Source organism: Perognathus longimembris, chromosome 7 (genome assembly GCF_023159225.1).
Source record: "Perognathus longimembris pacificus isolate PPM17 chromosome 7, ASM2315922v1, whole genome shotgun sequence".
Taxonomy (NCBI): Eukaryota; Metazoa; Chordata; class Mammalia; order Rodentia; family Heteromyidae; genus Perognathus; species Perognathus longimembris.
In genome coordinates, this window is record NC_063167.1 from 17,324,848 (window position 1) to 17,337,334 (window position 12,487).

Below are 12,487 nucleotides of genomic sequence, written 5' to 3' on the forward strand. Positions count from 1 at the left end.
TCTTAACTCCAATTAACCTAAAAAAAAAAAAATCCATAAGTGGAGCTATGGCTCAAGTGATAAAGTGCTAGCTTTAGTGAAAAAGCTCAGTGATAGCGCCTAGGCCCCAAGTTTAAGCCCCATGACTGATCAAAAACAAAAAAAAGGAATATGGAAAGTTAAGGATATGGAGAAATTTTCTTCTTACATTTTTCTTTTTAGGTAGCCAATTCTTTTTCTTTTTTCTTTCTTTCTTTTTTTTTTTTTTGTTAGCTATGGGGCTTGAACTCAGGGACTGGGGGGGCTGTCCCTGAGCTCTTTTGCTCAAGGCTAAAAGTCTACCACTTTGAGCCACAGTGCCACTCCCAAATTTTTTTTTTTTTGCCAGTCCTGGAGCTTGGGCTCAGGGCCTGAGCACTGTCCCTGGCTTCTTTTTGCTCAAGGCTAGCACTCTACCACTTGAGCCCACAGCCCTACTTCTGGCTTTTTCTATATATTTGGTGCTAAGGAATCGAATCCAGGGCTTCATGTCTGCAAGGCAAGCACTCTACCCACTAGGCCATATTCCCAGCCCCCACTTCTGGTTTTCGAGTGGTTAACTGGAGATAAAAGTCTCACAGGGACTTTTCTGCTGGGGTTGGCTTTGAACCGTGATCCTCAGGTCTCAGCCTCCTGAGTAGCTAGGATTACAGGAGTGAGACACTGGTGCCGGCTTCAGGTTGTTTTGCTTAGTTATGAAAGGTGATAGAACACAGAACCACATTATCTCCATGAGTTTCACACATATCTGATAAACTTAAGAAGTGAAGAAAAACAAAGTAGGTAACTGGAATGAGTTTCTTTCCATACTTCCAGTTCGCTGTCTTGGGAAGAGGTGGCATCAGCTTTCCTCTTGCCCCTGTTTTTGCCTGTCATGTTTTTCCTGGATTGATCATCAGCATCTTTACTTGGTGTGTTCTGGGCCAAAGCTGGGCTCGTGGAGGGGTCTCCTGGAAAGCCAAAGTTATACATATGTTGTCAGCAGTCACTGGCTATGAGGGGCCAAGCAGGGAGAGGATAAACTCACTGTAAACGATTTGGGAATGTAAACATAGGCACTGAGCATCAGCAGTGCCTAACGTCACATTACATTCCTTAAAGACATTTACAAAGGGATTTAAAAAATTTTTTCTCTTTTCAGTTTTATGATTGCTTGAAGATCTTCCTGTGTCAGTTTCCTCAGTGCATGTACCATAATGTGTGGCTCAACCACCAAATTGTCATTAAACATAGGTATATGTATGCAAGTATGCAAGTCGCTGGTGGCTCACACCTTTAATCTTAGCTACTCAGGAGGCTGAGATCTGAGGGTCAGGGTCTGAAGCCAGCCCAGGTAGGAAAGCCCATGAGACTCTTATCTCCAATAAACTACTCAGAAAAAGCTGGAATTTGTGCTTAGCCTTGAGCAAAAGAAGCTCAGGACATTCCCAGTTCTGAGTTCAAGCCCCAGGGCCAGCAAGAAAAAAAGTATGGTATACATTTAGTCAATATGTGTTTAAAGTCTTTATGTCAAAGGTTTTTAAATATGGACACCATAATTTATTGCTGCATCTCAAAGCTATGAACCTCCTAAATTGTAGGTTAATTTTGTGCATTACTCTGGAGGAAAGGGTGGAGAACTATAGGCCTGTCTCAGAATCTTGAAGGGATTCCAAACACAGAAAAAATAATCTGAGCACAAGTTTAAAACATCCCTGGACTGAGACTAGAGTCCTTTGACTTTTAGAAAACATGCTCAAATTCTGAAACTCATTGTGATAAGCATGTTACCCCTACAGGGAGGGCAGGGCAGAGATGAGAAATGCCATCTTTTCATTGTTAGTATTTCTCTGTTCTCAGCATCAGGTAGATAGATATCCATTACTAGTGACTCATGAGAGCCTGTGCCCAACATTTTAATGCCCTTCACAAGAAGGAAAAAGCCAACAGTGTGGTCACTGTGACTTATACTAGAACAAAATTGTCTTCACCAATAACTGGACATGCAGTTGTCTGAACTGCAGTACTTACCGGAGGATAGTCTCTGTGCTGCTGGTGCAGGTACCATGACACTAGGCTTCTCTGCCTGGTATGTGGTACTCTCAGCATCACTGTTAGTCTGGCCTGTAACTCCAAAGCTGGAGCTGGGGTAGCAGGTTTGATACTGATTCTGACCGAGAATCGTGTAGGTGGGATAGTCCTGTAGGCCACAGGAATAAGGGAGGAAAACAAGACTCTTAGAGAGAAAAATAAGCATAGTTTCAATTCAGAGGGTTTCTTTTCCTTCTAGTCAAGGATTATTTTCCTAAAATATTAATTTGACTTCTCATCTACCTATGTAGTAGTAACCCAATGAACATAATGCTTTTCAAAATGCATTCTGTGGGACTGGGAATATGGCCTAGTGGTAGAGTGCTTGCTTACATACGTGAAGCCTTGGGTTCGATTCCTCAGCACCACATATATAGAAAAAGCCAGAAGTGGTGCTGTGGCTCAAGTGGTAGAGTACTAGCCTTGAGCAAAAAGAAGCCACGGACAATGCTCAGGCCCTGAGTTCAAGCCCCTGGCAAAAAGAAAAAAAAGCATTCTGTAGAAACCTGGGTTCAGAGGATAGATATCTCAGCTGTCTTTGGGATGAGGGAAAGGCTGAGAAGGGTCCTGCGTTCAGTCACACACATCTCCCTATACTGCCACCTATCTTAGTACTAAGTTTCTGCAGTTTTTGAAGTAAAGCTTTCATACTTGACATTTGCTGGTAGTGCTTTTAAGAACAAGTAAACTTACATGCAAAGAAAAGCACTTATCCTGCTTGGCCATACTGGGTGAACCTATAATCCCAGTAGGCAGGAGGATCAGGAGTTGGAGGCCAGTCTGAGATACATAGTCTGGTTTTAGATATGTTGAATTTAGGGAAATAGCATAGAATTATGAGAGCAGGGATCAAGAACAGACCATGTACTAGACCACATGACCACAACTTAAGTGGTAAGGAGACCGCCTCACAAGTGCTAGGTCCTGAGTTCAAACTCCCAAACCATCTCACTACCACCACTACTACCACCACCACCAAAAACGGACCATAAAGAAATCACACAGGAATGACTGGGTTTAAAGTAGAAGTAATATTTACTTATTCCATGAACATTTATAGAGTGATTCTTTGAAAGCGCCTGGTGTTTTTCCAAGCTCTGTAAGTTAAAAAAAAATAAGGACTAAAGCTTTACCCTTCATGGAGTGTACACTCTAGTGGGGCTGGGCAGGAGGTAAACATAGGTAAGTGACAAGGCTAAGCAGGCTTAGCAAGGCCCAAAGAAACTGAGTGGCTGCCTAAGAAGCCATTGAGACCCTCTTTCTGAGAGCAGCCTGCACGTCCCATGCTATGCCTGGTTGCTTCTTAGATGGACAAACTGACCATGGAAAGAAGAGAGTAAGGAGGGCCGGGAATATGGCCTAGTGGTAAAGTGCTCGCCTCATATACGTGAAGCCCTGGGTTCGATTCCTCAGCACTACATATATAGAAAACGGCCAGAAGTGGCCGTTTGAGCTGTGGCTCAAGTAGTAGAGTGCTAGCCTTGAGCAAAAAGAAGCCAGGGACAGTGCTCAGGCGCTGAGTTCAAGCCCCAGGACTGGCAAAAAAACAAAACAGAAAAAAAAAAAAAAAGAGAGCAAGGAGAAGTCAGATGAACCTTATCAAACAGGATGAACTGAAGTACCTGGTTTGAGATGCTGGCAACTGCTGCTGCTGGAACATTGGCAATTGTGGGTGAAGTGGAAATCAGGCTGGCATTTGGGCTTGAAGCTACAGGGTTGAGAATATTGACAGATATTAGTTAAAGAACTACGTAAAAGGCTTAGAAACTTTGGAAATGAATTGTTTTAAATGAAAGCGTCTGCAAGGAGATAAGCAACATCAATAAAGGAAATAAGGACTTCAATTGAGACTTGATTAGAAACAAAACACTTCAAACATCTTGCTATTTTTAGCCCTTCCTACTCAAGTCCTAGAAGAAGCGCTCAAAGCTCATGCTAACCACGACAAGGATGTCAGAACTACATCAAATTTACCCCTTACCTTCCCTAAAAGTTGAAAACCACTCACCTGACATTTAGTAGCGCTCTGGCAAATCCTACACTGTCACACTGTTTACTGCCATTTGCCCCAAATTATGCTTTCCCTGATGTAACCTGGTTCTCCAAATTCTAAAGTTCTTAGAATTATTTCTTCAACTATACTCAAATAGATTATTAATGTAGATCAAAAACACAGAGGGGGCTGAGAATATGGCCTAGTGATAAAGTGCTCGCCTCATATACGTGAAGCCCTGGGAGCACCACATATATAGAAAAAGCTGGAAGTGGCGCTGTGGCTCAAGTGGTAGAGTGCTAGCCTTGAGCAAAAAGAAGCCAGGGACAGTGCTCAGGCCCTGAGTTCAAGCCCCAGGACTGGCAAAAAACAAAACAAAAACACACATGGCTGGCTGGTACTAGTGCTGGGCTTAAGTCTGTAATTCTAATACTGGCTATGAAGGAGGCTGACATTGGAAGATTGAGGTTCAAAGCCAGCTCAGGCAGAAAAGTCATAAAGATTTTATCTCCAATTCACCTGAAAAATGCTGGGCTGTAAGTGTGGCTCAAGTGATAGAGTAACAGCCATGACCAAGAGTGGGAGGCCCTGAGTTTAAGACATGATATTGGCATGCATGCGCGCACATACAGAACTCAGAAAATATTAAATATATTATGGTTAGCTAAAAATGTACTTTGTAAGCTACTTTAATCTCTCTCTCTCTCTCTCTCTCTCTCTCTCTCTCTCTCTCTCTCTCTCTCTCTCTCTCGTCTAAGACCAGGAGTCAAACTCAGTATCTGATGCTTTCGCTCACTGGCTGGTACTCTACCACATGAACCATGCCTCCAACCTCATGAACTTCCTATCACATCCTAAATGATCAGTACCACAAGGACTTTTTTTTTCAGGTGCAAAAGGTAATAAGACATTTGTCTTTTTTGTTGTTGTTATACGCATACATAGACATGGTCTCTACTGCACGATTAGGGAGATGTAACTGATTACCAACGCCATCAGCACCAAGTCCTCCGCAGGCAAAGTCAGTAAGAAAACCTGCCTGAGTATGGGACAAGGGAAAAAAACTGCAGCAGAAAGTGCCCTGGGCAAAACCAGAGAAAGAAGGTTCATCCTTTCCCCAAGGGTATGATGCTTAGGAGACTTCTCAGAGAAGCTGTTACTGTAGCTCTTGCTGCAGCCCCAGCTTTCTGAGGAAGAACCCAGAACATGGAAGTAGCTTGTTCAGAATCAGGAAGCTAGCAGAGGATGATCAAGATGACAATTTGCACCTGCCAATTCTTCATCAGTGCTCTTCCCTCAAATCAGTGGCGGAGCTAAGGAACTGATTTCCACGAGGACTTTCTTTTCTATGCCCCAGAAGTAGTAAGACACTCCTAAGGGTAGGCTTGCTTGTGCCCTTGTTCCCCCCTCCCTCCCTCCTCCCCCCTTTCCTCCACCAGTCCTGGTTTGGGCACTGTCCCTGAGCTTCTTCTTTTTTTTTTTGCCAGTCCTGGGCCTTGGACTCAGGGCCTGAGCACTGTCCCTGGCTTCTTCCCGCTCAAGGCTAGCACTCTGCCACCTGAGCCACAGCGCCCCTTCTGGCCGTTTTCCATATATGTGGTGCTGGGGAATCTAACCGAGAGCTTCATGTGTAGGAGGCAAGTGCTCTTGCCACTAGGCCATATTCCCAGCCCCCCTGAGCTTCTTTTGCTCAAGGCTAGCACTCTATCTCTGGAGCCACATCACCACTTCTGGCTTTTTCTGTTTATGTGGTATTGAGGAATGGAAGCCAGGGCTTCATGCATGCTAGGCAAGCACTCTCCCACTAAGCCACATTCCCAGCCCAGGGCTTACTTTATTTAAAACAACAAATGAGATAGGATTTGCCTTACATATGGTGTCAGCTGTGAATGGAAAAAGAAGAGCAAGAGTGCGAGGTCCTGTGTTCAAGTCCCAGTACCTGCACATGTGCGTGCACATGAGCACACACCTGCACGTGCATGCGCACGCACACGCACACAGCAGTGCAAGAGCCTGGGCTACACAGAAAAATGGTGGTTGGACACCACAGTGAAGGTTATTACTAAGAAAGAAGAGAATCCTTTCTCTTGTTCTTGCAACCTAGGCGGCATCATCAAGGATACACCTGCCTACTACACTGCTTGTGGTTGCACCCATAAGTCGATTAACCTTAAGAAATACTTTATAACAATGACAGGAAAGCCAGGAAAGGGGGCATGCACCCATTGCCCTGGCTTTTCAGGTGGATTCATGAGTTCAGGGTCAGCCTGAGTTAACAGAATAAGATCTAAATACCCCTCCCCCCCCCAAAAAAAAAAGGAGAGTGAGAGAGAAGATAGGAGTTTTTCTCTCTTGGTTTGTTTTCATTTTAGAATAGAGAAGAGGGGGAGATCACCTGGAAAGAATGTAACAAAAGGGGAGGTGAAGTAAACTCAGATCTAAGTCATAAGAACAGAGTGTTTATGTTGTCAGTGGATCAAACAGTAGCTCCCAATCATTTAGCTGAAAATAAAATCCTGTCATTTGCATTGAAATTGGTTGAATCTCTACAGAAGTTTGTATATTAAGATGACCTCACACAAGTTTCAGGTGTCTACCCTCATGCTCTAGTGTCTGTTCTGTAAAAAGTAACGCTAAAAGAAAGGCTGTAAGAAAACAGGAGAAAGGGGGCACAGGAGAGGTCAGGCACACAGAAGCTAATTTTCAGTTTATACAATGACAATGCACTGAATTTGCTTTTCATATCGAAATAAAAACTACAAACTGTTGTTACTGTTATGAATTTCTCTCTCTCTCTTTGCTGTTGCATGTCCAGAGGCTTGAACTCAGGGCCTGGGCATTGTTCCTGAGCTTTTCTAGTTTTTTTTTATTTGTTTTTGATAGTTCATTAGAGATAAAAGAGTCTCACAGAATTTCCTGCCTGAGCTGGCTTTCAGCCGAGATCCTCAGATCTCAACCTCGTGAGGAGCTAGGATTATAGGCATGAACCACCAGCACCTGGCTAAAAAAGTAATGAACCTTTTGAGCAAGAGAAGCAAATGCTCTCACCACAAAATAGTAAATGAACGGCGGCAGGTATTATAAAGTCACAGCAAAAAAGCATCACATCTCACATGCCACTCTAATAACTCACATAAAAGAAGTCAGCACAATTCTGACTCACGGAGTCTGCTCATTTATAGGACAGAATTCCACTAAGAGCTGACCAGCACACAAAAAAATCAAAGCACTTTTCTGGAAACCAACATGCAAAAGGAAAGGCTTCAAATCTATTAAACAGCTCACATTCAAAGCCTGAATGACTTAGAAAACATACCCTTTGCCTCTATCACAAAAGGCATGCACAATTGCATATTATTGCCCCTTTCTATTTTAGCAGTCAGAGCTCCTGTATTATCCAATTTGTTTGGAGATACAGGTAGATTAAAAACAAAACAAAACAAAAAACCAATAATTAAAAACACACACACAACCATGCCTATTTACCTTGGATGGGATAAGAATAATGTGCTGGGCTTGGCTGGCTTGTGGTTAACCCTGTAGTGCAGGTAAGAACACTGTGTTGGCTTGGAGATGGAGTCTGAATTAAACCACTTTCAGGTTTCATACCTGGCCACAATGCACCTGAATCAGATAAATTGGACCAATTACAAACAACACACTGGGACTGAGGAGCATGGTTATGCTTTCAAACATCAGCCAGTAGGGTTAAATTCGAAATATTAAAATAACAGTAAATTTGCTTGTAAGAGAAAATTATTGATTCTCCCAATTGTAATACATCACAAGCAAATACATTTTCACACACTTAGGAAATGGGTCTATAGAAAGAAAAATCTTGATTAAAAACTCCAATAGTGGCACATACAAAGTTCATTTCAATGGTTGGGGTGAAAGACCGGGATTCAGAAACGTTATTGACATCACACTGAAGAATTTGTCCCAGAGAGTGTGTGATGCTCATGTATAGTGACAAAGTGTTCAAGGTGGGAGACAGTCCACGTTAAGTTCATAGTTCACTTACCCATCAACTGGCACTACAGTTTTCTAAAATATATTAAATGTTTCTGTTTTCCTAAGGTGATTACCTTAAAGTCTATTGCTTCTGATTAGGAAAGAAATTCCTGTTTATATTGTAAAACTATATAGTTTAGAAAAGATAGTTATAGATAATTCTACTGTACAGAGTTAACTAGTATTACTGGTTTCCAGAAGTCATTGAGATTTCTACACATTTACTGATTCTTCTTTTTAATAAAAACATGAGTTTATACAATTTATAATTTTCTTTTCTTCATAGCACAGCTAAGAAGTATCTTTCCATGTCAGAACACAAATCTATCTCACACTGATAAACACCATAGTTGTTCACTTTTATTTTATTTTTATCATAATGCTCCTGAGTGACAGTCTTTCCCAAATTATTTATATCTGGGAGGGAGGAGGCAGGAGAAAAATGAGGGAGGAGGTAACAAGTTGAATAAGAAATGTACTCACTGCCTTATGTATGAAACTGTAACCCCTCTGTACATCACTTTAACAATAAAGAAATGAAATATATATCCTTTCCTGCCTTTTTAGGAGGAAAGAAATAGTAAATAGATCTTTAGATCTCAGAATTATTGTTTCAAAGATCCACAATGCTGTGGTATATATTATAGACATAGCTGTAAAGAGTACTATGATTTGTAAAGACACCTGCTTAATACCAAATAGAACTGAATTATAGTTGTGATTTTTAGATTCCTAGAACACTTTTCTTTCTCTGTGATGTCACTTCCTCACATTTTCCCACCTGTAGCTGTAGTTCCCTTTTAATTTTCAATAAAGTAAGAAAGTATAAACAAAGATTTTGCTTCTGCATAAGAATTTAAGGATATCCTTTGAATGAAATATTCATGGGTGCATAATTTTGGTGACAATTTGTGTGTTTGTGTGTGTGTGTGTGCATGCGTGCCTGCCTGCCTGCCAGTTCTGGGGCTTGAACTCAGGGCCTTGAGCTTAGGTCCTCTTGATCTCACTCAGCTTTTTCCCTCATGGCTGAGCCATGCTTTTTACATCCAACTTTCCCACCAGATATTTGAAGATATAAAGCCTTATAGATTTGTCTACTTGGGCTAGAACTTAACTGTGATTCTCAGATCTCAGCCTCCTGAGTATCTAGAATTATAAGCAAGAGCTACCTACACCAAAATAGTTTTGGTGACAATTTTAACTATGCAAAAGTCAAGTTTTTTCTTTTTTTTTTTTGGCCAGTCCTGGGCCTTGGACTCAGGGCCTGAGCACTTGAGCCACAGCGCCACTTCTGGCCATTTTCTGTATATGTGGTGCTGGGGAATTGAACCCAGGGCCTCATGTATAGGAGGCAAGTACTCTTGCCACTAGGCCATATCCTCAGCCCAAAAGTCAAGGTTTTAGAACCCTGATTTTCTGGTTTTATACTACATTCTATATACCTATTTGCTGGATCAGTGTAATTGAAGCTAATTATTATGTACTATAAGGTTCATCCATCAAACACATTCCACAGAACCAACATTAATGATAAACATGGCTTCAAATTCAACATTAATCAATTTCCCTTACTCTTCTGGTCACCTAATATATGCAGTAATACACACACACACACACCAACATTAATGATAAACATGGCTTCAAATTCAACATTAATCAATTTCCCTTACTCTTCTGGTCACCTAATATATACAGTAATACACACACACACACACACACACACATTAATGATAAACATGGCTTCAAATTCAACATTAATCAATTTCCCTTACTCTTCTGGTCACCTAATATATACAGTAATACACACACACACACACACACACACACACACACACACACACATTGATAATGAGAACCTCTGCCTCCTAACACCAGGGTAGGATATCTTGGTGCAACTCAACATCTGCCACATCTGTTAATTAGTGAACCTAAGAAAAGTAAAGGGAGACTAAAAATCTTAGGCTGACCATGGGCTATGGTGCATAAGATAGGAACAAGTCATATTCTTTTTCTCATCTTAATTATTAAGCACAGGAAATAACTTATTTGAGGAGGTGGAGGAATAATATCGCTGTTATGAATTAAGTTGCTCTTTCATGCAGTTCATGATAATTTAAATGTTAAATGATTAACTTAGGTTAACTAGCCCTAAGGTACTTGCTACCTTTGATTTTCAACAACAAAAAACTGAGAATAGGGGCTGGGAATATGGCCTAGTGGTAAAGTGCTCGCCTTGTATACATGAAGCCCTGGGTTTGATTCCTTAGCACCAGACAGATAGAAAAAGCCAGAAGTGGCGCTGTGGCTCAAGAGGTAGAGTGCTAGCCTTGAGCAAAAAGAAGCCAGGGACAGTGCTCAGGCCCTGAGTTCAAGCCCCAGGACTGGCAAAAAAAAAAAAAAAAAACCAACAACAACAACCCCAAAACTGAGAATATTAATTTTTAAATAACTTTGATGAAAAATGTGACTATAATGCCATAATTTGGGCAGTTCTGTATTACATTTCTCCCCTAAGTAAATTACCATTTGATGTTACAAAACTTCCATATTTACTGTAATCAATTTTTCTAAATAGGTTTTGATCCTGAGGTATTAAATTTGTGGACATGTTTGTTATTACACAATACTAAATCAATATCTCACAAATAATATATCAAGTGAGACAGTTAGTTGTATTTTTTAACATTAATTATTCATTAATTTAGGAGTCTCACGTTGTAGCCCAGACTACCTTCATATATATCACTATGCCCAGTTAATATTTATGTTTTACTCATAAGAGGCCAAAAATTAAGGTCTCTCTTAAAAGTGTATAATTATCAAGATAAACAGGAGAATAGCTACTTTTTGTCCAGAAACACAAATATCTAAAATGCAATTATTTTATGACTACAGGAACAGAAGGCAATATGAACACTTTGTCTAGCATCACTCTGGCCCTGCATGTAAATATCTTCTAAAGGTACCCTGTCTAGAATTCCAGCTGCCAAATGATCTGACTCAAAAGTAGTACTGACCACAGCAAACAAGGAAATTAAATCTTGATTTCTTGACTTAGTCCATGGCTCTATGTCTGAAAACACAAAGCTTCTCTAGTTTTTGGAGACAGGGTCTTGCTATGTAGCCCAAGCTACTGAATTCACTGAATGGCACTGAATTCAAGATTCTCCTGCCTCAGTCTTCCCGGTGCTGAGATTTAAGATATGTACTACCACAACTAGTTCTTCAACTCTTTTAAGCTCCAAAAGTCTGCTATGGAGCAAATATTAGTCTTCCAACAGGAAAAGAAATCTATTCTTGAGTGTTGTCTTCCTACAGCCCAGGATATTATTGTTTGTTTTGTTTTTGTTGCCAGTCCTGGGGCATTGACTCAGGGCCTGAGCACTGTCCCTGGCTTCTTTGTGCTCAAGGCTAGCACTCTACCTCTTGAGCCACAGTGCCACTTCCAGCTTTTTTCTATATATGTGGTGCTGAGGAATTGAACCCAGGGCTTCATGTATACAAGGTGAACACTTTACCACTAGGCCATATTCCCAGCCCCGATATTATTGTTTTACCAGAAATTCTACCCAAACTAAATAACCAGAATAGCGTGGATATTTATAGAAATTAGTTTACTAGATTTACTAGTATTCTAAATTACTAAAAAAAATGTTGTGAAAGAATATCTTTGGTCGGGCTGGGAATATGGCCTAGTGGCAAGAGTGCTTGCCTCCAAGACATGAAGCTCTCGGTTCGATTCCCCAGCACCACATATATGGAAAACGGCCAGAAGGGGTGCTGTGGCTCAGGTGGCAGAGTGCTAGCCTTGAGCAGGAAGAAGTCAGGGACGGTGCTCAGGCCCTGAGTCCAAGGCCCAGGACTGGCCAAAAAAAAAAAAAAAAAAAGAATATCTTTGGTTTGTTGATTCAATAACCCATTTATATGAGCTATCATATATGCTAAGTAACTTAATCTGAATACTTTTTTTTTCCTTTGGTGCCAGTCCTGGGGCTTAAACACAGGCCCTGGGTACACTACTTGAGCTTTTCCGCTCAAGGCTAGTGCTCTATCACTTGAGCCATAGCTCTACTTCTGGCTTTTTGGTGGTTAATTGGGGATAAAAGCCTCATGTACTTTCTTCCTTTGAGCCGCGATGCTCAGATTTGAAGTCTCCCTTTGCCTGGCTCTGAAATCATTTTCTTGATTATTAAAACAAAAAAAGAAAGAAAATCAGCTGGGTACCAGTGGCTCATGCCTGTAATTCTAGCTACTCAGGAGTTCTGTGGTAATTGAGATCATAACTATCCTTAAAGATCCCCATTTTTGCTGGGTGCTGGCGATTCATGCCTGTAATCTTAGCTACTCAAGAATCTGAGATCTGAAGACAGAGGTTTGAAGCCAGCCCAGACA

The 12,487-nt window shown here is 41.1% G+C and overlaps 1 protein-coding gene across 3 annotated transcripts in view; it reads right to left on the reverse strand.

The window, feature by feature from the left end:
• The window catches only part of Eya3 (EYA transcriptional coactivator and phosphatase 3), an 82,930-nt gene that overhangs the window by 22,285 nt on the left and 48,158 nt on the right, over positions 1 to 12,487 (reverse strand). For 2 of the 3 annotated variants that reach the window (XM_048350633.1, XM_048350634.1), the window contains exons 7-10: positions 7,568 to 7,705; positions 3,711 to 3,796; positions 2,029 to 2,197; positions 829 to 968 (exon numbers count right to left, since the gene is read on the reverse strand). In XM_048350633.1, the coding sequence (XP_048206590.1) occupies positions 829 to 968; positions 2,029 to 2,197; positions 3,711 to 3,796; positions 7,568 to 7,705 (533 nt within the window). The remainder of the gene's footprint in view (positions 1 to 828; positions 969 to 2,028; positions 2,198 to 3,710; positions 3,797 to 7,567; positions 7,706 to 12,487) is intronic. The other variant, XM_048350635.1, reaches the window with a different exon arrangement.